General features: G+C 38.0%; 1 protein-coding gene and 1 long non-coding RNA gene across 2 annotated transcripts in view; one reads left to right on the top strand and one right to left on the bottom strand.

Moving 5' to 3' along the window:
• Positions 1-26115, bottom strand: part of LOC136794241 (uncharacterized) — a 372844-nt gene that overhangs the window by 101934 nt on the left and 244795 nt on the right. The window contains exon 4 of the long non-coding RNA XR_010840672.1: positions 19621-19694. This is a non-coding gene — a long non-coding RNA (uncharacterized lncRNA). The remainder of the gene's footprint in view (positions 1-19620; positions 19695-26115) is intronic.
• Positions 992-26115, top strand: part of SPATA16 (spermatogenesis associated 16) — a 238980-nt gene continuing 213856 nt past the window's right edge. Inside the window, exon 1 of the mRNA XM_059065460.1 lies at positions 992-1606. Coding sequence (XP_058921443.1) covers positions 992-1606 — 615 coding nt within the window. The remainder of the gene's footprint in view (positions 1607-26115) is intronic.

Below are 26115 nucleotides of genomic sequence, written 5' to 3'. Positions count from 1 at the left end.
AACATAAGTGATTTAGGAAAATGCCTCATCTTCATATAATACAATATTGATACCATTGCTACAAAAATATGAATAGAGTAGACTGAAGATGAATATGTGACTCCGTATTTAATGAGAAGGTGAAGGCCATGTTCTTCTGCTTTCAAGTCCATTCTTAATAATATTTACCTTTAAAGCTGTTTAAACTTGAGATTCCCATTCCTAATAGAAGAAACAAATTGAGGAAACATTGTGCTCATAACATTTCTGGAAGCCTTTCAGAGGAAGCAGCTGTGGTTTCTTTAGACTCCCAAGTCTATTATGCAGGTTAACAGTATATTTTATAATGAGTTCTAGACCACCTGCCTTCCTGAGGAAATGAATATTGAGATAGATTTTTTTTTTTGGTTCTTTTTTGTCCTCAGTGGCTATGCATAAGCTTTTCCTATTCAATGAGTTTGGGCACCCCATAAAAATGTTCATTCAACGTTGTTCAGCTATAGATGGTTATTTTTTAAAGCCATTGTCTTGGGGCTTCCCTGGTTGCGCAGTGGTTGAGAATCCACCTGCCGATGCAGGGGACACGGGTTCGTGCCCCGATCCGGGAAGATGCCACATGCCGCGGAGCGGCTGGGCCCGTGAGCCATGGCCGCTGAGCCTGTGCGTCCAGAGCCTGTGCTCCGCAATGGGAGAGGCCACAACAGTGAGAGCCCCGCGTACCACAAAAAAAAAAATAATAATAATAATAATAATAATAAAGACATTGTCTAAATGTGTTTTCAACAAATTCTTGGTGAATTCTGAGACTGAAACATACACTTCTCTAGTAAAACAGTCAGCAGATGATGTACATACAGTTTTACTTTAAGGTGACAAATACCTATAATGAATTAAACAGGGTTTTCAATGAATTTGACTATAGTCTGACTAAATTAAAGCCACTGGAATTTCAAAATTTTGTTGTAATTATTTGTCTTCTTCTCACCCCTACAGGTGTTTCAGGGGAAAATCAATGGATCCAGGAAGCAGTAGGAGTTTGGAGAATACAGTAAACAGGGTCTATCCTGATCAACTTGTTCCAAAGATAAACACGAGCAAGAAAATGTCCACCTTAGCAAACCCACCCAGCATCCTGGAAATGCCACAAGAGATTAAGAAAAGCTGTGGAGATAAACAGGTAGAAATCACAGCTGAGAGAACAAAAATGGCAAAGAGCATCAAAGAAAAACAAAGCAATGATTTAGAGAAAGTGGCCTTTAAACGGAAGGCAGAAGGTGGAAAAAAGCCAGCTGGAAAGAAAGAGGCAAAGGTATTAGACCTTGACAGCCCAATGATCACCATGCCTCTGCCTCACATCCCCTTAAAGAATATCATGGATGTGGAGATGAAGTTGGTCTACGTTGATGAAGAGGACGTGAGCTATGAGTTTGTAGAGTCCTACATGTCCACGGGGAATCGGCCAACGTGCCAAGCTGCTGAAATAGTAGTAGACCCTTTCCAGGTACCTAATTTCAGCTTTCTGCCTCAGATTGACAAATGGCTTCAGGTAGCCTTAAAGGATGCCAGCTCTTCCTACAGACAAAAGAAATACACCGTGGCAGCAGGACAGTTCAAAACAGCATTGGAGGTATGGGATTAAAAAAAAACATAGATTGGTGACGGGAAGCCGTGAAAGGGAAAGTTGTGATTACATTGAGCAGTTCTGATTATACCGTAATGAACAGCGATCATGGGGTGAAAATATTGAATGATATCAAGACTATGCAGTTCTCAGTTTACATAAATAAGATGTGCCTGCAAATTAATATGCTTGTGTGCACTTGACATACAGAAATCACCCCCAAAGCACATCTCATGCATTTTCTCTAACAAACTCTGCAATGGGTAACATATATTAAAATGCAGTTGATTTTGTAATTTAGATGTATACCTATAAAAACCATAAAGTTTTAGTACAGTGGTGGTGGGTATAGATTCTCTAGGAATAGGCAGTTAATGAATATACAAATTGTCCCCTTTTGATATGTAGTCTTCATGATTAAACATAACCATCTTACTTTTTAGCATGGGATAATAATTTATGTATAATACTGATTAAAAACAAAACAACACCATTTTACCTTACCATCGAACTTCACTTCCCTTCCCATTCTACTGAGCTTTACGAATAATTATTTTTCTCTCTGCAAGCAGGTAAGTTGGTCAATATCTTGGCATAAAGAAATAGCCCATGCGCTAAAATAAATGTGAGAATCACCAATAAAACACAAAAAAGGTCATGGGAAAAACTGCACCATCTCATGACCCAATGAACTTATCAAAGGACCAAAGTGTGTAACTAGAACTCCCACTGGCTTGGCAACATTCGTGACTGCATTTTTTTTTTTTTTTTGGCGGTACGCGGGCCTCTCACTGTTGTGGCCTATCCCGTTGCGGAGCACAGCCTCCGGACGCGCAGGCTCAGCGGCCATGGCTCACGGGCCCAGCCGCTCCACAGCATGTGGTATCTTCCCGGACTAGGGCACGAACCCGTGTCCCCTGCATCAGCAGGCGGACTCTCGACCACTGCGCCACCAGGAAAGCCCGTGACTCCATATTTAATTAACTACAAAAAAAAATTTCAAGGCATTTTATATATGTCTGGTGGCCACTGGAGATTTAAAAAATGAGTTAAGACAAGGTGCCTCCCTCTAATTGGTGAGGGAGAGAAAGCAGTAAACAGTTAAACAGAGACGGATGGCATAAAGGAGTGACTGATCCACCACGGAACCTGGGGCATGGGCAGGAGTCAGATGTGAGATTTTTGTGATGGATATTTTAAAAGTATTATTTACACTGTTACTTGCAGGTTAAAAATGACTACATCTACAATGAATTATTAATGGACAGTACTAGACAATGGTGCCCCTAAATATTTAAAAAGAAATTCTAGGCACAAAAAAGGAGGCCCAAAGAGACATGAAGTGGTGAGACAGTGCACAAACAGATGCATCTATAAATATTTCTGTCCTTATAAAGGGTCATTTACACAAGGAGACAAAGAGTGATGCACTATGTAAACTTCTGAACTATGTAAAAAGTGCCCCCAAATTAAGTTATCCACAAACCACTGAGAAGCCTCTGCTGTTCTTTGAGCTAATGACCAGAAGCCACTGACTGGGGAAAGAAAGCTAAGTAAAGACCCCAGGAAGAACCGTGGGCACTTCTGCTAGGGCTATTTTCAGCTGAAATTTGGTGGTGGGGGGGGGGTGGTATGCAGGGCTAAAGGTGTAATTTTATAGATAAAGGAAAAGAATCATTTTGGCAATGGGGAAAAAAAAAGGCATAAAATAAGAAAGAACATAAACTTCAAGTTAAGCCTAGGTAGAAGTAAAAGATAATTTGCAGTTACTGGAAGAAAATATCAGCTTTTCCCATAAAACCCAGTGTTCAAAATTATAAAATTTGAATCAGGTTTTAATGACCCCAAGATGTGCAACTGTACTGGAAAATGCTTGTGTTCTGACTCTGCTGTGCACGTCCTCTCTCTCTCCTATTCCCTCTCTCCCTCTCTCTCTCTTCCTCTCTCTCTTTCTCTCTCTCTGCCTGCCTCCTCCCCCTCCCTCAAGGGTTTTTAGGAAAGTGTTGGATGCTGACACTAATTACTGGTAATTAACAAAAGTAATTATTTTGAGACCAAAACTTAGCTTAGACATCTGGTCTAGCTTTTGTCTAATTACCTTGGGAGTTAACTTTTGAAATCTTACCTAGAATGTCTCTTAATAAACCACAGTTACTGGGAATAGAAAACATTTTTAACCTCTTTAACTCTTTCCTCTCCTGAATTTAACTACTCTTGAATTTAACTTCTTCAATACTAAGTGTTCTCAGGTATTACTTAATGCATCTCTTGCTTTTCCTTAGGTCCTAGCATGACTGAGTAAGATAGGATGGATGACAGAGACCAAGGCATAATGACAAGGATCACACCTGAAAGATAAATGCATCAATGAATATTTCAGTGTGTGAAGTTAGGATTAAATTTGGCTGCAAGTGACAGAAACCCAGAATACCTGTGTCTAAAGCAAGAGAGAAGTTTTTGTTTGTTGGTTTTCATGTAAATATTAGGTAGTCAAGCACCGGTATGGTATGATCATCAGGTACCAGATTCTATTTTGTTCCTCAAGATGTGACCGTGACATCTTAATCCAAAATGCCAGCTCCTGTTGGTGTCATCACGCCCACCTTCTAACCAGCCATAAGAGGGCAAAAGGAAGGAAAGAGTCACCCTGCGTCCTTCCGAGCACACCTGATGGGAAGTTGCACACACCATTTCCATTTTTTTTTTTCATTGACCCGAATTTGGTCATGTGACTGCACAAAGCTACAAGGGAGGCTGAAAAATATGGTCTTTATTCCCGATGGACCTAACATTCATGGTCACTAACATTCTAGCTGTAATTTCATGGGGAAAGGAATAATTATTAATAAAGTAAAGACCTATAGGAAAACTTAAAGGTCTGGGAATGTGCTAATCGTATTTTTCTTATTCCTATTACTGAAGAAGAAGGGGAGAATGGGTATGGCTATTGAAGGATAACTAGCAACTCTCCCATGGAGTGATTATTACATGGGAGGAATTGTTAGGCATATAAAATGCGTGGCAACTGAGTGGTCCAGAGTCAGCTGTAGAAATATATAGAAGACTGGGTGTGGTTAAAGGTAAGACCACAAAAAAAGAAACAGAAAGTAAAAACTGGGTTAAGGCCCTAGAAATTTGTGAATATTTATTAATAGACACAATAATTTCCAACTTCTCTGATCAACGCGTGTTAGAATGTTCTGCTTATACATTAGTTTCCTTGTGCTCTTGACAAAGTATTAACTCCTTTTGTTTTTGTAACATGGTCACAAACTAGACAGGTAAATTTCTGATACTTTATAAATGAAAATGATATGCAGTGATTCAGAAGTTAACAGTTTAACTTCCAAAAAGCAGTCAACTTTAATCTTTTAGGATTTTAGAACACAGGAGGCATTTACTTAAATGTGCTTGATGAAATAATTTATTTTTCTGTGCTTCCTTTTTACTACATAAAGTTGAACCAGTTAAGTAGGTTAGATTAGTCCTTAGCTCTGTGACTAACTCATCAATCTTTGTTAAAATCAGCCATCAGACTTCCCTGGTGGCACAGTAGTTAAGAATCCACCTGCGAGTGCAGGGGACACGGGTTCGAGCCCTGGTCTGGGAAGATCCCAGGTGCCGCGGAACAAGTAAGCCTGTGTGCCACAACCACTGAGCCTGCGCTCTAGAGCCCACGAGCCACAACTACTGAGCCCACGTGCCACAACTGCTGAAGCCCGCGTGCCTAGAGCCCGTGCTCCGCAACAAGAGAAGCCAACGCAATGAGAAGCTAATGCAATGAGAAGCCCACGCACCGCAATGAAGAGTAGCCCCTGCTCGCCGCAACTAGAGAAAGCCCATGTGCAGCAACGAAGACCCAACGCAGCCAAAATAAATAAATTAATTTTAAAAATATCAGTCATCACTTGCTCTTGTGTTTGAAATCACAGCAGAAATCATACCAGATGGGCAAAAGGTACAAATTGAAGATAAAAACCATAAATTCATATTAAATCACAGTTTTATGCCTAGATGCTATTACCTATAATTTTTAAAGAACAACTATATAAATTCACCCCCTATTAAAATAGTAGGGATTCTATAAAAAATACATAAATAAATATAAGACATTGGCCTCGTGGGCCAATGAGGCTTATTAGGCAATATACACTATTTCCAATAAATTGCTTGGCTGTCAACAAAAAGTAAGAAGAGATTAATTAATAAACATTCTAGCTGTACTTTCATGGGGAAAAGAATAATTATTAATAAAGTAAAGACCTATAGGAAAACTTAAAGTCTGGGAATGTACTAATGGAATTTTTCTTGTCATTTATAAGTTAGCAAAGGTTCTAATAATTTGGGGGCATGCAGCCTAAACCATACCATAATTTCAACCTTATTTATAGGATCTTAGTAATTGAGAGGCTTCCACCTTTTGAATTAGAACAGATCTATACCCACCCTTTAAGATTCACAGCTTCAAACAATCCCACTGAACCAGCCAAAGAAGACAGACCACAACTTATCCCTCACCAAATGGAACTTTCAATTCTTCCAATTTCATCGTGTAGGAACCCCTTGAGGGTTCCATCTTGAGGTGCTAATATATATATTTTTTTAATATCTTGGCGCTCCAGTCACTGATCTGTGAAGTTAGAGCAATAACTCACATTTATGGAGCTCTTTCTATGTGTCAGGTACTATATTTTACATTCTGGGAATATTTACGTTCAATATTCCATTTCACTTTCTCAATAAAAATGTGAGATGGGACTATTATTATTATTATGTTGCTAATGAGAAAACTAAGGGATAAATAGGTTAAGTAACTTGCTCAAGGATCAACAGCTAGCAGTGGTAGTCACAGGAGTAGTTGAACCAAGGTGATCTGGTTCAGAGCTCACCACCTTAACCACTATGCCTTTGCTACTCTAAGTGAGAGTTTCTTGGAATTACAGAACTTTGGACTGTGCCAGACCTGCAGAATCAGGATCTGCATTTTAACAGATCCCAAATGGTCCTGGTACATACAGGAGTTGGAGGAGCATTACACTCTGTGAGATGCTGACACTAGACAAATTTGCCCTCCAATTAAAACTGTGCAGTTTGGTCCCCAATGGAAAATGCTCTATGCCCCTTGCTAATTTCATAGGAAAGAATTTCCTTTTAATCAATTTTTTCTGTAACAATTGTTCAGAATTGGGGGATTTCAAGGACCTTAAAACTCTTGTTAAAAGTTGGAGGAGGGAGAGGACTGACCTTGTATTTGTATTGTACAAGAACATTACAAAAATCACCATCTATTATCATCATTATTTCATTAAAATATGGAGCAGTTGAACACCAAAAAGATAGAAAATAGAAAGGGCATACTCAAAAAAGGGCATACTCTCAGAATGAAGGGTATTTTAAAATAGATTATAATTCAACTTTATGAAAAGTTGACTAAGTTGTCTTTTTTTTTTTTTTTCATTGCCCCTTGGATCAGTTAAGTATTGGTCTGAGAAACAGCTTTTGGGAATCACTGTTCTAGAACACATTCCCTTTATGGTAAACATTAGGTATCCAGGACCACTGAACCCAAACCAAGGCCTTCTTATGCAATTACTTCCAATGTAATGGAATTTGGTATAAGGCAGGTCCATTTTGGAGCCCATCCAAGGGGGTTTATTTAATGAAGTAGCAAAGATATCTCATTATAGGGTAGCCTCACCTATAATTGCTCTGCTGAGAATAATTCTGTAGCAAATCTCCAGGGCATGAAAATGTGGACATCCCAGAAAGCTTAATTTAAATGGATTCTAACATAGATAGCTCCTAGTCCAACGTAATCAGGAAATCAAGAGTTCACCAAATTCGCTGAATGCCTGAGCTGTCTTTTTACACATCTATGGATTTGCATAGAGATTCAGTACGCATTTCTTAAACTCCTGCTGGGGTCCAGGCCCATTTATTTAGATAATCATCACAACAACCCTCAAAGACAGATATTATCATTCCCACTTCACAGATAAAAAAACAAACACAAACAAAAAACTGGTGCTCTAAGAAGTTAAAAAAAACTTACTTAAAGTGCCCCAGCTAGTTTGTGGCAGGGCTGAAGTCAAATTCAGGTGCCCTGACTTCACATCTGGAATTCTTTACACTCTTGCTTTTCATACTTTAAAGTTTATAAAAGTTGTATTAGGAGTATTGTTAAAAATGCATGGGGTCTGTGGTAGAGCATCCAGATGCCTCATTTCAAATAAGCTCCCAAATGATGTCCATGCCACTGGTCCAGGGACCACTCTGAATAGCAGAGATTTATGCCACACCACTGGTAGGCTTGCAAACACCTGCCATTGCCCATTTGGCGAATTAGCAGTAAGCACTTCGATGTATCTAGCTCACATAACCCTAGGTGGCTACAAGGATCCAGAGCTCTTATGGACAGAGCACTGAATTTGGAGTCAGATTATCTGTATTGGATACTGCTTCTGGTACCTAATTTCAGTGTGACTTGGAGCAACTTTCTTAACCTCTTAGAACACGGTTAAGCAGGAATGGTAAGAACTAATGGCCAACCACAAGGTGCTTTCACAAAGGACTGCTTGTTGGGAAACATGATGAACTCTAAATCCATGTTCAAGTTGTCATTGTGTTCCTCAAGTTCCTCATTTCCCTGTACAGTATGTATTTAACTTAAAACTTTAGCACCCCAAAGGATTTTGACCAGTTCAGTAGTTTATCATCACTTTAATCCATATCGCTTTTTCCTTGAATTAACATTAAAAATGACCACCTAGAGGGGTGGAATAGGGAGGGTGGGAGGGAGGGTGACGCAAGAGGGAAGAGATATGGGAACATATGTATATGTATAACTGATTCACTTTGTTGTAAAGCAGAAACTAACACACCATTGTAAAACAGTTATACTTCAATAAAGATGTTAAAAAAAACATTAAAAATGTATAGTATTCTTTTAATGATATATGAATTTCAGTCAAAGCAAGGGACCAAAATAATTCATTGCTTTTTACTCTATTCCCCCTTTCAGAAGCAGTGAACTAAATCAAACACTATTTTGAATTCTTAACTGCTTCTCACAAAAAAAAAAAAAAATGAGCTTTCACTTAAATGCACAAATTGTTACGCTAGAAATAGTTCATTTTCTTCTTAGTTGTCACATACATTGACTCGAACTCTGTATGGTCAGAATTAAACACTTCAGTTTTTATCTTGATCCTTGCCCTCTTTGTTCCATCCAGGGGCACCATAGCTAAGTATTTAATGATAAAAAATATTTTTTAAATGCTAGCAAATTTACATAGCAGGAAAATACAAAACAAATGCTCCTCTCAATTTCAAAAGCAAAAGAACAAAATTAGATATAGCCCTATAATTAAGCACTAATTAAATAAAACTAATCTGTAGAAGAGCAGGATTTGTCACTATAAGAAAAAAGTATGTTAATACCACTAACATCACTGGCTGTTTCAGCCTGACATAGTGCTAGATGCAGAGAATGACACAAATATAAATAAAACTTAGTCCGTGCCCTCAAGAAGTTCTCCCACTGTGGTACAGTTTGGAGGGAAGAGGTGAATAGGAGAATTTTTCAATAAATAAGACTATAGTATAATTTGTATCACATTTACAAATGAAAGAAGGATCACGTTTCATATAAAAATGTTATAAATCTTGTAGATTCTTTTTGTGTTTTTTTTGTTTTGTTTTAACATCTTTATTGGAGTATAATTGCTTTACAATGTGTGTCAGTTTCTGCTTTATAACAAAGTGAATCAGTTATACATAGACATATGTCCCCATATCCTCTCCCTCTTGCATCTTCCTCCCCCGCCCCACAATCCCACACCTCTGGGTGGTCACAGAGCACCAAGCTGATCTCCCTGTGCTATGTGGCTGCTTCCCACTAGCTATCTATTTTACATTTGGTAGTGTATATATCTCCATGCCATTCTCTCACTTAGTCCCAGCTTACACTTGCCACACCCCATGTCCTCAAGTCCATTCTCTAGTAGGTCTGTGTCTTTATTCCCGCCTTGTCCCTAGGTTCTTCATGACCTTTTTTTTTTTTTTTTTTTAGATTCCATGTATATGGGTTAGCATACGGTATTTGTTTTTCTCTTTCTGACTTCACTCTGTATGACAGACTCTAGGTCCATCCACCTCACTACAAATAACTCAATTTCGTTTCTTTTTGTGGCTGAGTAATATTCCACTGTATATATGTGCCACATCTTCTTTATCCATTCATCTGTTGATGGACACTTAGGTTGCTTCCATGTCCTGGCTATTGTAAATAGAGCTGCAGTGAACATTGTGTACATGACTCTTTTTGAATTATGGTTTTCTCAGGGTATATGCCCAGTAGTGGGATTGCTGGGTCATATGGTTTTAGTGTTTTAAGGAACCTCCATACTGTTCTCCATAGTGCCTGTATCAATTTACAATCCCACCAACAGTGCAAGAGGGTTCCCTTTTCTCCACACCCTGTCCAGAATTTATTGTTTCTAGATTTTTTGATGATGGCCATTCTGACCAGTGTGAGATGATATCTTATTGTAGTTCTGATTTGCATTTCTCTAATGATTAATGATGTTAAGCATTCTTTCATGTGTCTGTAGGCAATCTGTAAATCTTCTTTGGAGAAATGTCTATTTAGGTCTTTAGATTCCTGACATAATTACAATTACCTAGGGGAGCTATTAAACATACACATACACACACACACACACACACACACACACACACACACACACACACAACACACACACACAGGGGTGCCCAAACCCACCCTCAGAAAGTCTTATACAATTGTCTGAGGTTCAGACAATGACCATGCTTGGGGTTCTGGTATTTTTAAGTTCCCAGAGCAGCTAAAAACAGTTCAGAACTGCTCACATAGAAGATCCTTCTCCTTTAAAATTACCTACAATAGATGTTAACCCATGTGTGCTTTTTTGAAGGGAATTAAGAGAAGTAATATCTAAACATTCTAAAGCTATTACAAAGCATCAAGAAAAATGTGAATGTCACTGTCGTGAAAATGTACTCTTTGGAAATTTACATTTAAAACAATCTTCTCATATTCACTTAAAAAGCAAATTAACTCAATGACTACTTTTCTATTAACACTAATAAATAGGTTGATACTAAACACCAGTCAGTGGTTAGTTAGCATGTGTCTCTAAATTCACCCCATTAGTGATGGCCTCACAAAAAATGAATTACTAATCTATAGGAAGCCGAGCAAGATCTTTTCAGTGAGCGGTATCATTTTCATAGCTTACGGGTCATCGTTAGGGGTGGGATTCAAATGACAGTTAACCTTAGGGCATTTTTTTTTTTTTTGCGGTACGCGGGCCTCTCACTGTTGTGCCCTCTCCCTTTGTGGAGCACAGGCTCCAGACGCGCAGGCTCAGCGGCCATGGCTCACGGGCCCAGCTGCTCCACGGCATGTGGGATCTTCCCGGACCGGGGCACAAACCCGCGTCCCCTGCATCGGCAGGCGGACTCTCAACCACTGCACCACCAGGGAAGTCCTACCTTAGGGTATTTTAAAATGCAGTTAACTCTGTTTACATTGTTGTGAATCAAAACTCAACCAACTCACTCACTGAAGTCTTACACAACCCTAAAGTGTAATTCAATTTGATGATTCCATGTGGAGGTTCGCACACATTAAAAAAAAAAAAAAAAAGATGACTCGTATCCAAATATTGAATAATGTTGCCCAACATTTCTTCCACTATCCAACTTTCTAAATTTCTTGCAAGGCTTCCAAAGCCAGATAAAGTTTAAAACAGCAATCCTCTCTCTCTTTCCCCTACCCCTTTCCAGCTTTCATACACAACACAGTGTGATGGTCAAACAGACTCTGCATGTAATGAGCAGATGAGGTCCACTTAAATTTGTTCACAGTAATGTAGAACAGAGTAAGGTTGTGGTTGCTCTTTTGATTCAGATGATCTAGAAGAAAGTTAGGGGAAAACTTTTATTTAATCATCTAGTTTAACACTTTGGTTGCCTCATTTGACATTCACTAAAACAGAGAAGACTTTCTTTCCACCTGATGATTCTGTTTCTATCAGAGAACAGGATGTAGATAGGCAGGGTATAATAAAAAAGGGGAACCAAATTTTCATTACACTGTCTCAGTATGGTTTCATTATTTTGAATGAATTGTTATGAGTACTGAGAACACTGGATTCATATATACTTGAAGGCTGCCACCAAAATATATTTTATATCCAGAAATAACTTCTGGAGTACTTGCTTTGGGATATGATGATGATGATTCAAATTATGCTGCTAATCTATGAGTAATTAATCATTGATTTTGTGGGATACGTTTTACTAAGAAATCAACCACAAATTATTAAGTGACAACTTTCTCACTACTTTCTGTCAATTTGTTGGGTGATGTTGGGGTAAGATCACATTATACGACAGGGATTTGGTTCTCAAGGAACTTAGATTCAAGCTTTAGAGAGAAGTTCTATAATTGTAAGGAAATTAGAAATCTATCAAGTGTTCAGTGATGTGCAATGGCCGTGTAGAACGAAGCTTTAGGATAGGAATGTTTGTTGGAGTTTGTGATACACATTTATGAGCATGAACTTGGTGGCAGGCACTTTATCTATACTAACACCTGTAATTCTCACAGTAACCCAGTGAGTTGGGAACTATTATTCTCTATTAAAGATAAAAAGATAAAAATGCATAAAGTACTCACAGAAATGCTGAGAGGATTTGCAGTGAATTTAAAGGTTTGAATGAACCTCAAAAATAATTAACTGAATGGAAAAGCAGGTGGGTAGAGGGGACAGAAAATGAGTGTGACATTCGAGATAAACATTGCTAACAGGATGGAGAACTTGAGGAAAGATGCATGAAACCTAATAAGGACAGCAAGGAGATGGGCGGGCCAGAGGAAGGCATTATTGTGAAATAAAGGTGGAGAGATAGAGCCAGATGCTGGATGGTCTTAAAAACCAAGCAGAGGAAATCGGAATTGGTATTTAAGGCAATAAGTGGGTTCTTGGATAGTGAAGTAATGATGTGAAGAAAAACAAAAAAGAAGGATTGCTTGAGAATCAGTGAAAAAATATTGAATAGTTACTAATTTATCAACACTATGCTGGTTACTACTACAGGAGCTAAAAGGAAGTATAAGATTTCAATCTTATAGCTCTTTATCCTTTCTTCAGTTACATCTATAATGTAACTATACTGTTCTTATAGCAGACATTTTATTTGCTATGATCCGAGTGTTGACTTTGGGAGAAAACAGCCAGGGGGATGAGGGTGTGAAGGAACTAGAAAGAGAAAACTCCAGGGTAAAATAGGAATGCATAGAATATTCCTATGGAAGAAAGTGCAGGGCAGAATAGGGAGAAATAAACCTAGAAGAGCTAGCAGGTTGCCAGGGGGCCATGCATACCTTGTCAAGATCTTGGACATTATTCAGTAAATAACAAGAGGCCTCCCAAAAGCATTACTGTGGGGAATGATGTTGTCAATTACATATTTATATATTTTTGCTATATCACTCTAGTATATGTAGAGAACAAAAACAGTGCTCAATCTCTGGGTTATATCTTATTACTGGGTTATGAAATCAGTTTAATGGATTGTGACCAGCATTATGTTTAACTTATATCAATAAAATAGAAATACAATAGAAAATATCAGAGTTCATGAAATACTGGAAAGTTTTACTCTGTGAAAATTTTGATCCTGTTATATACCCAGGTATATCTATATCTATCCATAAATAGAAATGTACCTAGGAAGAGGAGAGAGAAATAAATTAACTGTGCTCTCTATCTAGCTCTGTACATGTTTGTGTGTGTGTGTGTGTCCTTGTTGTGATGGAAAATGTATTTCTTATCATGGATCTTGGTCAAAAATATTTGAAAGCCACTGGTTTAGAGGCAGATTTAAGAGGGAAAAGACTAGAGGCCATTAGCAGGTTATACCATGACAATCTTGATGAGAAAAGGAAAGGGCAGAACCAGATAAACAATAGTAAGTATAAAGAGGAGAAACCAAAATAAGGGAGGGAAGAAAGGAAGGGAGGAAGGGAGGGAGGGAGGAAATAAAGAGGGAGGGAGGGAGAAAGGAAAATGTTCACACCTTAGCGGCAGAAACAAAGAAGAATTTTCTAAGTATCAAAGCGCCACCAACTCAGGAACCTGAGGTAAAGAAGATGAATGCAATTTTGGATGTATTTTGTGTGAAGGCTGGTGACAAGCTCAGTTGGTGCAGCACATTTGTTGCCTAGAGACAGGTAGGAAGCACAGAGAAAAGTTTATGACCAAAGATAGACATTTGGAGGAATCATCCATACCTGATGCCACCTGAAGTGTAACAAGAAAGAGAGATGAGGAAAGAATCCTGGAAAATGTGAATAGCTAAGAAAAGACTATACCTCTCAGATTAAGAAATAATGAGACAAAAGTAATTAAGAGAGACCTCTAAGAAGTTACTCCTCATGGACTGGAAACTTTAGGAAAATATCTAGTTACAGAGTTTCTAAAGGTAGCATTAAGAGTGAAAAATAATCTTTGGCTGTCAAAGGTCTATGAAGAGAACAATTTTAATGGTTATCACTGCAACTCAACTAGAAAGCAAGAATAGGAGTGGACATGAGCTTAGCAAGCCTGGAGATGAAGTATCTTGGATCACAAAAGTTAGATTAACCTTGTTCATATGTACCGTATTTAGAACGTGGACTAAAATTAAGCAAGCATAATTTATACCCTGAAATTAATCAAGGATGTGCTTCTAAGACAGCCTTTCTCAATAGAGCTAACTGCCAGAAGCAATGGTGAGATTTGGAAAGGGAAGAAGTAGGCACAGTGTCTAAAACATTTACCTCGAATGGAAGACGAGAAATGGAACAGTATTTCAAAGGGAATATAGAGTTAAGGGCTGATTTTTACTTTTTTTTTAAGGATATGGACACTGGTCATGATTATATTGAAAGAGCCCTTAGAGACAGAGAGAGTAAAGGTAATGAAAAGATGATTGAAGGTGTGAGATCCCCCAAGGAAGTGTGAAAGGATGGGAGCCTGGAAACAGATGGAAAGGTTAGATTTGAACACATGGAAACCTATTCCCCTGTGATAGGAAGGAAGAGTTTTTATGAGTTGAGGGTAAGTTGAGAGAATTTTTTGATTTTTTAATTGAGTCAGAAGCAGTTGAGAAATTTGAGAAAGATTGGACAGATAGCAGAGACAAATTAGACAAAGCCTACATAGGATTAAGGCAGAGGATTCAGGGATCCCGAAGAAGAGGGACCATGAATCTATAGTGACAACAAACTGCAAAGTTATATGATTTTCTACATTGTGTGTCTGAGCATCCAGAAGTTTTCATTGACTCAGACTTGAGGTTTTGATGAAATGGATGAGAGGGCAGAACTATTGTGATTAATGATGAGAGAATGATTACCACGGTAGACTCTAGGTCTGAGCTGGGTAAGAAAGGACAGAACAGAGGGTATGTAGTGGCCCAGGGTCTGACAGTTTAAAAAAAGGCATTTGAGGAGAAGAGAGGGAAAGAGCTGAAAGGCTAGAAGATTTTGGTCAAGGAGTAGTACTGGAGTATAAGATTTGAGAGGTTATAAGTTTCATGAGATTGGGCTGCTGAATTAGAAGAGTTCAGGAATTTAAAAAAAAAAAAAAAAGCGAAAGACCAGGATATTAGATGAGTCATCCACAGCTGGATACTGGATAACTGAAGTCACTCAGGATGATGTTGTGACAAAGAGCAAAGAGGAACCATAATCCAGGTGTCAACTCAGTAAATGTGGGGAAATAATAAGGAGTTTGTTAGGTGACAGTTAGAGAGGGTAGGATTGCCAGATGACACGGTGTTCTGTGATACTGTGCTAAGGGACAGGAAGGACAAAAACCTCCATGTGACAGAGGCTTTAGAGGACAAGGGCTCCTTGGAGGGTCCAGCTTACATTGAAGAACATGGAAAGAACCTCTTGACAAAGGGTGTGGGGTGATTTGTTTACAGTGGGAGGGACCATGACCCTGAGAGTAGACCGGAAAGGAAGGAAGGACAGATTTCGGAGAGAAGCTACAGAGCACAACTGGAATGAAACTTTGGGAATGTCTCATTCAAAGAGGGGTTGAAACATGCTCGGAGCAGCAAATATGAATTATCCCTCCCCTCCATTCTGACGGGTCAGTGGTCTAGCCCAGCTGAAGGTAAATACGTATCCACTTGTGCTCAGTCATAGAAAGCTCAGCAAGCCTTAGTCTGAAGGAAGAGAAGAGGAAAGAGGGTTTTCATACCCAGCAAAGTATAAGGATAATTTTCTTCTTTTTGTTACTCATACCTCTCTCATGTCCTTTTTTCCTGTGTATGTACAGCACTAATCAAAAAACAGTAAGGGTTATTAGAATTACTACAATGATAAATTGCTTTCATAATACACCTTTGCAGTTAATCAGCAAGGTTGTTTTTATATCTTGGCATGTTCATTTATATGTATTGGATTTTTCTCTTGTTTTTTCAGATTTGTAATATTACTGAATAATAGTTTATGACTGCTTTAGGAGGAAACATATCAATACATATAGTGAGAAGCACACCTTTTAAATAAAAGAGTTACCTTAATTTACCTGAGTGCTTAAAAAATTAATTTAAAATATTGATAAATAAGAATTCTCAGTGGCTTTATTAACATACTCTGTGTGTGTGTGTGTGTGTGTGTGTGTGTGTGTGTGTGTGCGCGCGCGCGCGCGTGCACTCTGTGCTTTTAGTATACTCTATTTGGGATGTTTCCTAGAGCACTGGCTTTGAGATAGGATGATAATTATTTGCTGGCATGTAGGATTTAAACACAACAAATAAACTATTTTAAATACCAAGCATAATGGTGAGAAATGAAAACTAATGAAACAGTCAATATTCACACTTTCTGATGCCCTCCTAAGGTGTGAATGTTGAAAGCTCGTAACCCCACACCAGTTGTTTCTTCTGTTTTTATTTTAATCATTTTTTAACTTTAAAACTTCACTCAGCAATGGACCAAAAAAAATACCGGAAGTAGTTTAAAACAGCTCAGCCCTGATACAAATCTCAAATTAGGAATGAAGGAGATGTCCTACCATTTGTATGGGTTATGGGAGTAGCAATCAAGTATCCACTTAAGCAAAAGAAGTAAGTAAAATATTATGATCTCTAGCACCAGAGACACATGTCATCTTAGAGTATGGGAAGCCACTGCTGGCACCAGGGGCCTGCTCAGCATTTCTGGCTCTCACAGAGAGTTGTCCTCAAAGATACTTTAAAATTGAGTTATTGTATATTTCTCTCCACTTTATTGGCATGAACACTGAGGGTGCATTCTAAAACAGTCCCTACTGCTAAGTAAAGGATTTAGGCAGAATTCTTGTCAGAAGAGGTGTCCAGAGAACAGGATCTCACATGTGGTGACGTCCATTTATGGCATCATACAGTTGCTGCCACTGCCACTAGTTAATTTAGGCTAAGGAGGAATATGAAAAAATGAAAATGAACGCCAAAAGGCTTAGCTGAAGCTGGAGAGAGGTGTAGGTGGCTGTGATAGGTTTCTGACCTCCACTTAAGTGCATCCTGATGACAGTAACACGCACAGTGCAATCTCAGGTCAATCATCAGCTCACCCCTACACAGCGTGACTATCACAAGTGGGAGGTGTGCCACTCACTGTGTTTGGATTATATATCTTAACTTTCTCACTTATTTTTTGAATAGGTAATATATTCGCATAGTTCAAAATTCAAGAGGTGTAAAATAGTATGCGGTGAAAAGTCCCCTTTCTAGCCCTACCCTCCAGCCACCCAATTTCCCTCCAAATGGGTAACCATTGTTTAAATTAATAAATACAAGCAATATGGTAGTACATGATATTCTTTCTGCAACTTGATTTTACTTAGAAGTAAGTCTTATAGGCTGTTCTATATCAGCATATATTTCCTACTCTTTATCATTGCATAATATTCTATTATATGGAAGATATCTATTCCCCATTGAACATTTAGATTGTTTCCAGTGTTTTGCTCTTAGAAATAGTGTTGCAATTAATAACCTTGTACGCATGTCATTTTGCACAAATGCAGGCATGTCTGCAGGACACACTTCTTAAATTAGAATCCAAAAGTTTGCACATTTGAAATTTTAATAAATATTGCCAAGTTATACTCCCATCAGCTGTGTATGAGAAGACCTATTTTTCTTTATTCTCACCAAACCAGTGTGTTATCAAATTTTTTAATCTTTTCCAAAATAATATATTTTTAAAAATCAGTAGAAGATAAATTTGCATTTCTTTTATTGTGTATGAGTTGAGAATCTTTTCCTATGTTTAAGTATCATTTGCATTTGCTTTTCTGTGTATTTCTACTCCTATGCTATAAACCCCAAATTTCTAATGGGTTGTTGGTGTTTGTCTAGGAGTGCAATGGTTTTCAGTTCAAAACAAGTTTGAAAAGTACCTTTTGGGCAAATGAGTTTCCCCCTATACAATTCTGGTAATTCTTTGCAGAGTAGGAGAAAACGACTTCCCTTTAATTTGTGTTGGGTTATAAACTTGCATTAGAACTCAGTTACCATCCTTTAGGAGTGCCAGTGCTGACCTGATTGGCCATTTCTTACAGATTGAGGTAAATGTCTCTAAAATGAAGTGCATGCTCATATTTTCAAGAAATGGGATAGTAGTTAAGCAATAACATTTAGAAAAAATATTCCTAGTCTATAAAAGTCAGAAAGCTCTTTATTAGTAGTAAGGTTCTTATATAAAAGCATAATTTCTCTTATATTTAGAGACTGTAAAATCTTCAGCACTTTAGGAATTGTATATTATTTGAGATTGTAACATTTTGGATTTTGATGTCATTTCTAATGCATCAAGTCTAGCACTGTTCTCTCTAGAAAATTCTTAGAGGAAAAATAAACATGGTAGAGGTTAATAGCTACCTAAATGTAGATTTCACTTGGAATATTCATCTAATAATGTGTTTTATAGGTAGCATATGGTAATGCAGTCATATTAATTCTGGATGAATTTTTCTGTATTAAATTTTGTTGAAAGTGTTACATTTTAATTACTGTCTGGTATGAACCATTGATTCCAGATAGAAAAATAATGTGACTCCTCCTATTACATATTTACTCTAGAACAAGAAACAAAAAGACTGTCAATTATAGCTAAGTCAATAATGATACCCAACTTGGAATTCCCTCTGACTGGTGGGAGTGATTTGATGGAAAGGCTGTTTTTATTCCATGACATCAGTGCTGAACTTTGAGTAGCAACTGCCTCCAGGATTACTGTTCTTAAAAAAATACCTGAAATCTATAGATGGATTACAGATACATAGGTAGATTTAAAAATTCTCTTTATTCATTCTCCATCTCTAAGATACAAAGGAGAGAAAAAACACTTCCCAGCCAAAAAAAAGAGAAAAAAACCCAGTAGTTTTCTATTGTCCTGAAATTGCTTCCATTCAAATACTTACAGGTATAGTCTTAACCCTGATTTGCTCTGTTGTTTGTGTGCTTAAGTCAACACTTATTAAGTGGTCAGTTTGTGCCAGCTATTTAATGACTACACCTCTTTCAGTTCTCACAACCACCCAAGGAAGTAGGATTATCATTAGCCCCATTTTGCAGATAAGGAAACTAAGGCTCTGGGAAGTCAAATAACTTGCTTAAGATCACCCTACCTGTAAGCAGTAGAGTTAGAGCCTGAACTTAGGCCTATGTGATTCCAAACATATGGTAACTATAACCACTACGTAATGCTGCCTACTTAGTAGTGGAGCCACTTTTCAAATAAAATCCTAAATAGACCCATGAGTGATATTCAAAATATTTTATAATCAACATATCCAAATCACAGCATAATCATAAAAGGGGCACATACTAATGAACAGATGCCTACAATGAATGGCTGAATATGACCTCAATAAATTTAGACAAATAAAGTGGAAATGTTCTGAGGTGGCTATGGAAGGCCTATGACTCACCTCTGTGGCCGGCCCATCACAGGAAGCAGCTCATTCCATCCTCACTTCCCCTTTCAACTCCCACCTCACAGAAACTGGGGTTTGGTAATAATGAAAAAAAAAAAAAAAACTCTAATGAAGTCACATACTATATTTATTAAAACATGAGCCAATAGAAAAGCTTATATTCCTTTTACTTGTACTCTATGTAACTAGAGATTAATCCCTTTAAAAAAATCTTTTGACTAGACCTAAGTCTAATATTTCTAGTATCATTTCATAGGGAAACCTGTCCTTGTATATTTCAGCTTGGAAATACATATACCTGCTAGGAAATATATGTCTCTCCTTTATGGTCATTTACTGAATGTTCACAACTGTATACTTACAATTCCCCTTTAGCTCAAGATTACTTTCCTTTTTAAAATGTTATGTAGAGAGTATAATGTCCAAGAGGGGATTTGGCTTTTAAACATTTGATTCATTCATTTAAAGGGTTACCAGGTAAACTGCACAGTGGGAAACTGGATGTTATTCTTACTGTGAGAAAATCAGACAAGTATTAGAAGAAACAGTGTAAGACAAGCCTAGTAATCATGAACATTCATGTATTGGAGCCTCAATACATCAGTGATTGAGCCATTTTGTACCTTAGTTTCTTTTCAGAAAGCACATGTGTTGGCTTACTATACAAAGAAACATAGCTAAAATAAAAGCAAAGGAACACAAGTCAAAAAGGGAATCAAATAGGGAAGGAGCAGAGGAAGCAGGACAGGAAACAGGAAACAAAGTAAATCAGAAAACCTATTATGTGCTTACTAGGAGCCAAGGTGAAAAGGGAAAAGGAATTCATTTAGCTAGCTCACATTTACTAACTTAAGTAATACTGGCCCATAGGAAGAGGTAGTCTTTTTATTACTACTGAGTTCTAAAAGCAATTTGTTACATAGGAATCTTTATGAGGAGTATGAATATCTTTTGAGATCATTGATTTGGAGATATAAATATAATTTTAGGAACAAGCAAAAGCAATGGCTCTGTTTTTGTCTCAAAATGCATAACTTTTGAAGGTTTTTATCTTGTGGCATTTGCATGCTTAATATAATCTTAATACTTATAGTATCATCATATACATATTAACCTCTGGGAAATTTTTATTTTGTATTGCAATGTCATTCAACAAATTTTTATTATGTGCCTGTTCTAGGTACATTAGGCTCTGGGAATGCAGTCCCAAACAGTCATATTCTCTCCCTTCATGAGGATTCTTGTTCAGAAATAAAAAAGCAATGAAAAAAAATATGGTGTGTGTTCCAGTGAAGGAAGAATGAGATGCTATGGCATCTGACAACATCTAAAGCTGTGGTTCCCAGATTTTTTTATTTCATGAATGAGTATAATGTTTTTTAAATGGGGGTCAATATAGGTTGCCAATATTTTATTAGCCAAGAAAAGTCACTTAAAAGAGAAAAAAAAAAAAGGCACTGCAGTGGACCCTTTAACAACATGGGTTTGAACTGTGCAGGTCCACTTGTATGCGAATGTTTTTCACTAAATGAGTACTTCAGTACTGCGAGGTCCATGGGTAGTTGAATCTGCAGACGTGGAACTGAGGATATGGACAACTGACTGCAAAGTCATATGCGGATTTTTGACTGCACAGGAGTTGGAGCCTCTGTTGTTCAAGAGTCAACGGTACTGCCTTCTAACAACATCATTTCACTGAAAGGACATTCTAAATTAAAAATACAAGGGAAAACATAGTCTTAGAATGAAGGGCAGCTTGCCAGGGATGCGGGCCCAGGTGGCCACAGGAAGCCAAGGATACAGCATTACATTTAGTCTTCATGTCTCCATAGGCTCCTCTTGGCTGTGACAGTTTCTCATACTTTCCTCATTTTTCATGACCTCAACAATATTGAGGAGTACTGCCCTATTCTAAAGCCTCAGAGTCTTCTGCTTCACTTGGCAGAAAAGGAAAGAGACAGTGGAGGAGCCACTTTAGATTCACAGAAACCCCAGCTTAGAGGAACTGTCCATCCTTTTTTTTTTTTTTTTTTTTTTTTTTTTTTGCGGTATGCGGGCCTCTCACTGTTGTGGCCTCTCCCGTTGCGGAGCACAGGCTCCGGACGCACAGGCCTAGCGGCCATGGCTCACGGGCTTAGTTGCTCCGCGGCATGTGGGATCTTCCCGGACCAGGGCACGAACCCATGTCTCCTGCATCGGCAGGCGGATTCTCAATCACTGCACCACCAGGGAAGCCCTGTCCATCCTTTTTATTTCTGGCATGGAGCAATGGAGATCACCTCTAGCATACAGTGCTAGGGCAACATTTCCAATTTGAATATTCCATTGGTCAGCCTGCTGCAGGCAGCCAGGCTTTAGGAAGACCATCCAGGTGGCTGACAGTCTTGGTGCTCCAGCTGGGTGTCACGCCTGAGCCTCTGAGGTGGGAGAGCCAAGTTCAGGACACTGGTCCACCAGAGACCTCCCAGCTCCACGATGTATCACACAGCGAAAGCTCTCCCAGAGATTGCCATCTCAATGCTAAGACCCAGATCCACTCAACGACCAGCAAGCTACAGGGCTGCACATCCTATGCCAAACAACTAGCAAGACAGGAACACAACCACACCCATTAGCAGAGAGGCTGCCTAAAATCATAATAAAGTCACAGACACCCCAAAACACACCACCGGACATGGCTCTGCTCAACACAGAGACAAGATCCAGCCTCATCCACCAGAACACAGGCACAAGTCCCCTCCACCAGGAAGCTTACACAGCCCACTGAACCAACCTTACCCACTGGGGGCAGACACCAAAAACAACGGGAACTACGAATCTGCAGCCTGTGAAAAGGAGACCACAAACACAGTAAGTTAAGCAAAATGAGAAGACAGAGAAATACACAGCAGATGAAGGAGCAAGGCAAAAACCCACCAGACCAAACAAATGAAGAGGAAATAGGCAGTCTACCTGAAAAAGAATTCAGAATAATGATAGTAAAGATGATCCAAAATCTTGGAAATAGTATGGAGAAAATACAAGAAACGTTTACCAAGGACCTAGAAGAAATAAAGAGCAAACAAACAATGATGAACAACAAAATAAATGATATTAAAAATTCTCTAGAAGGAATCAACAGCAGAATAACTGAGGCAAAAGAACAGATAAGTGATCTGGAAGGTACAATAGTGGAAATAACTACTGCAGTGGAGAATAACGAAAAAAGAATGAAAAGAATCGAGGACAGTCTCAGACACCTCTGGGACAACATTAAATGCACCAACATTCGAATTATAGGGGTCCCAGAAGAAGAAGAGAAAAAGAAAGGGACTGAGAAAATATTTGAAGAGATTATAGTTGAAAACTTCCCTAATATGGGAAAGGAAATAGTCAATCAAGTCCAAGAAGCACAGGGTGTTCCATACAGGAAAAATCCAAGGAGAAACACACCAAGATACATATTAATCAAACAATCAAAAATTAAATACAAAGAAGAAATAGTAAGAGCAGCAAGGGAAAAACAACAAATAACATACAAGGGAATCCCCATAAGGTTAACAGGTGATCTTTCAGCAGAAACTCTGCAAGCCAGAAGAGAGTGGCAGGACATATTTGAAGTGATGAAAGAGAAAAATCTACAACTAATATTACTTTACCCAGCAAGGATCTCATTCTGATTCGATGGAGAAATCAAAAGCTTTACAGACAAGCAAAAGCTAAGAGAATTCAGCACCACCAAACCAGCTTTACAACAAATGCTAAAGGAACTTCTCTAGGCAGGAAACACAAGAGAGGAAAAAGACCTACAATAACAAAACCAAAACAATTAAGAAAATGGTAATAGGAACACACATATCGATAACTACCTTAAATGTAAATGGATTAAATGCACCAATGAAAAGACACAGACTGGTGAATGGATACAAAAACAAGATCCATATATATGCTGTCTATAAGAGACCCACTTCAGACCTAGGGACATACAGAGACTGAAAGTGACTGGATGGAAAAAGATATTCCATGCACATGGAAATCAAAAGAAAGCTAGAGTAGCAATTCTCATATCAGAGAAAATAGACTTTAAAATAAAGACTATTACAAGAGACAAAGAAGGACACTACATAACGATCACGGGATCAACCCAAGAAGAAGATATAACAATTGTAAATGTTTACACACCCAACAAAGGAATACCTAATACATAAGGCAAATGCTAACAGCCATAAAAGGGGAAATCGACACTAACACAATCACAGTAGGGAACTTTAACACCCCACTTTCACCAAAGGACAGATCTTCCAAAATGAAAATAAATAAGGAAACACAAGCTTTAAATGATACATTAAACAAGATGGACTTAATTGATATTTATAGTACATTCCATCCAAAAACAGCAGATTACACTTTTTTGTTAAGTGCTCATGGAACATTTTCCAGGATAGATCATATCTTCGGTCACAAATCAAGACTTGGTAAATTTAAGAATATTGAAATTGGGCTTCGCTGGTAGCACAGTGGTTGAGAGTCTGCCTGCCGATGCAGGGGACACGGGTTCATGCCCTGGTCCGGGAAGATCCCACATGCTGCAGAGCGGCTAGGCCCGTGAGCCATGGCCGCTGAGCCTGCGTGTCCGGAGCCTATACTCTGCAGTGGGAGAGGCCACAACAGTGAGAGGCCCGGGTACCGCAAAACAAAAACAAAAACAAAAACAAGAATACTGAAATTGTACCAAGTATCTTTTCCGACCACAACACTATGAGACTAGGTATCAATTACAGGATAAAAATCTATAAAAAATACAAACACATGGAGGCTAAACAATACACTATTAAATAACCAAGAGATCACTGAAGAAATCAAAGAGGAAATCAAAACACACCTACAAACAAATGACAATGAAAACACAACAACCCAAAACCTACGGGCTGCAGCAAAAGCAGTTCTAAGAGGGAAGTTTATAGCAATACACTCCTACCTCAAGAAACAAGAAACATCTCAAATAAACAACCTATCCTTACATCTAAAACAATTAGAGAAAGAAGAACAAAAACACCCCAATGTTAGCAGAAGGAAAGAAATCATAAAGATCAGATCAGAAGTAAATGAAAAAGAAATGAAGGAAACAGTAGTTAAGATCAATAAAACTAAAAGCTGGTTCTTGGAGAAGATAAACAAAATTGATAAACCACTAGCCAGACTCATCAAGGAAAAAGGAAGAAGACTCACATCAACAGAATTAGAAATGAAAAAGGAGAAGTAACAACTGACACTGCAGAAATATGAAGGACCATGAGAGATTACTACAAGTAACTATATACCAATAAAATGGACAACCACGAGGAAATAGACAAATACTTAAAAGAGCACAACCTCCCAATACCGAACCAGGAAGAAATAGAAAATATAAACAGACCAATTTTTAAATTGGTGATTAAAAATTTAAAAATCTTCCAACAAACAAAAGCCCAGGACCAGATGGCTTCACAGGCGAATTCTATCAAACATTTAGAGAAGAGCTAACACCTCTCCTTCACAAACTCTTCCAAAATTTAGCAGAGGGAGGAACACTCCCAAACTCATTCTACGAGGCCACCATCACCGATATCAAAACCAGACAAAGATGTCACAAAAAAAGAAAACTACAGACCAATATCACTGAAGAACATAGATGCAAAATTCCTCAACAAAATTCTAGCAAACAGAATCCAACAGCATAGTAAAAGGATCATACACCATAATCAAGTGAGGTTTATCCCAGGAATGCAAGGATTCTTCACTATATGCAACTCAATCAATGTGATAAACCATATTAACAAACTGAAGAATAAAAATTCAACACCCATCTATGATAAAAACTCTCCAGAAAGTAGGCATAGAAGGAACTTACATCAACATAATAAAGGCCATATATGACAAACCCACAGGCAACAACATTCTCAATGGTGAAAAACTGAAACCATTTTCACTAAGATCAGGAAAAAACAAGGCTGCCCACTCTCACCACTATTATTCAACATAGTTTTGAAAGTTTTAGCCACATCAATCAGAGAATTTAAAAAAATAAAAGGAATCTAAATCAGAAAAGAAGAAGTAAAACTGTCACTATTTGCAGATGACATGATACTATACATAGAGAATCCCAAAGATCCTATCAGAAAATTACTAGAACTAATCAATGAACTTGGGAAAGTAGCAGGATACAAAATTAATGCACAGAAATCTCTTGCACTCCTATACACTAATGAAAAATCTGAAAGAGAAATTAAGCAAACATTCCCATTTACCACTGCAACAAAAAGAATAAAATTACCTAGGAATAAACCTACCTAAAAAGACAAAAGACCTGTATACAGAAAACTATAAGACACTGATGAAACAAATTAAAGATAATATCAAAAGATGGAGAGATATACCATGTTCTTGGATTGAAAGAATCAACATTGTGAAAATGACTGTACTACCCAAAGCAATCTACACATTCAGTGCAATCTCTATCAAACTACCAAT

The sequence above is a fragment of the Kogia breviceps genome, chromosome 5, assembly GCF_026419965.1.
Source record: "Kogia breviceps isolate mKogBre1 chromosome 5, mKogBre1 haplotype 1, whole genome shotgun sequence".
NCBI lineage: Eukaryota > Metazoa > Chordata > Mammalia > Artiodactyla > Physeteridae > Kogia > Kogia breviceps.
Note: the sequence above shows the minus strand (reverse complement) of the source record. Positions and strands in the feature narration are given on the sequence as shown.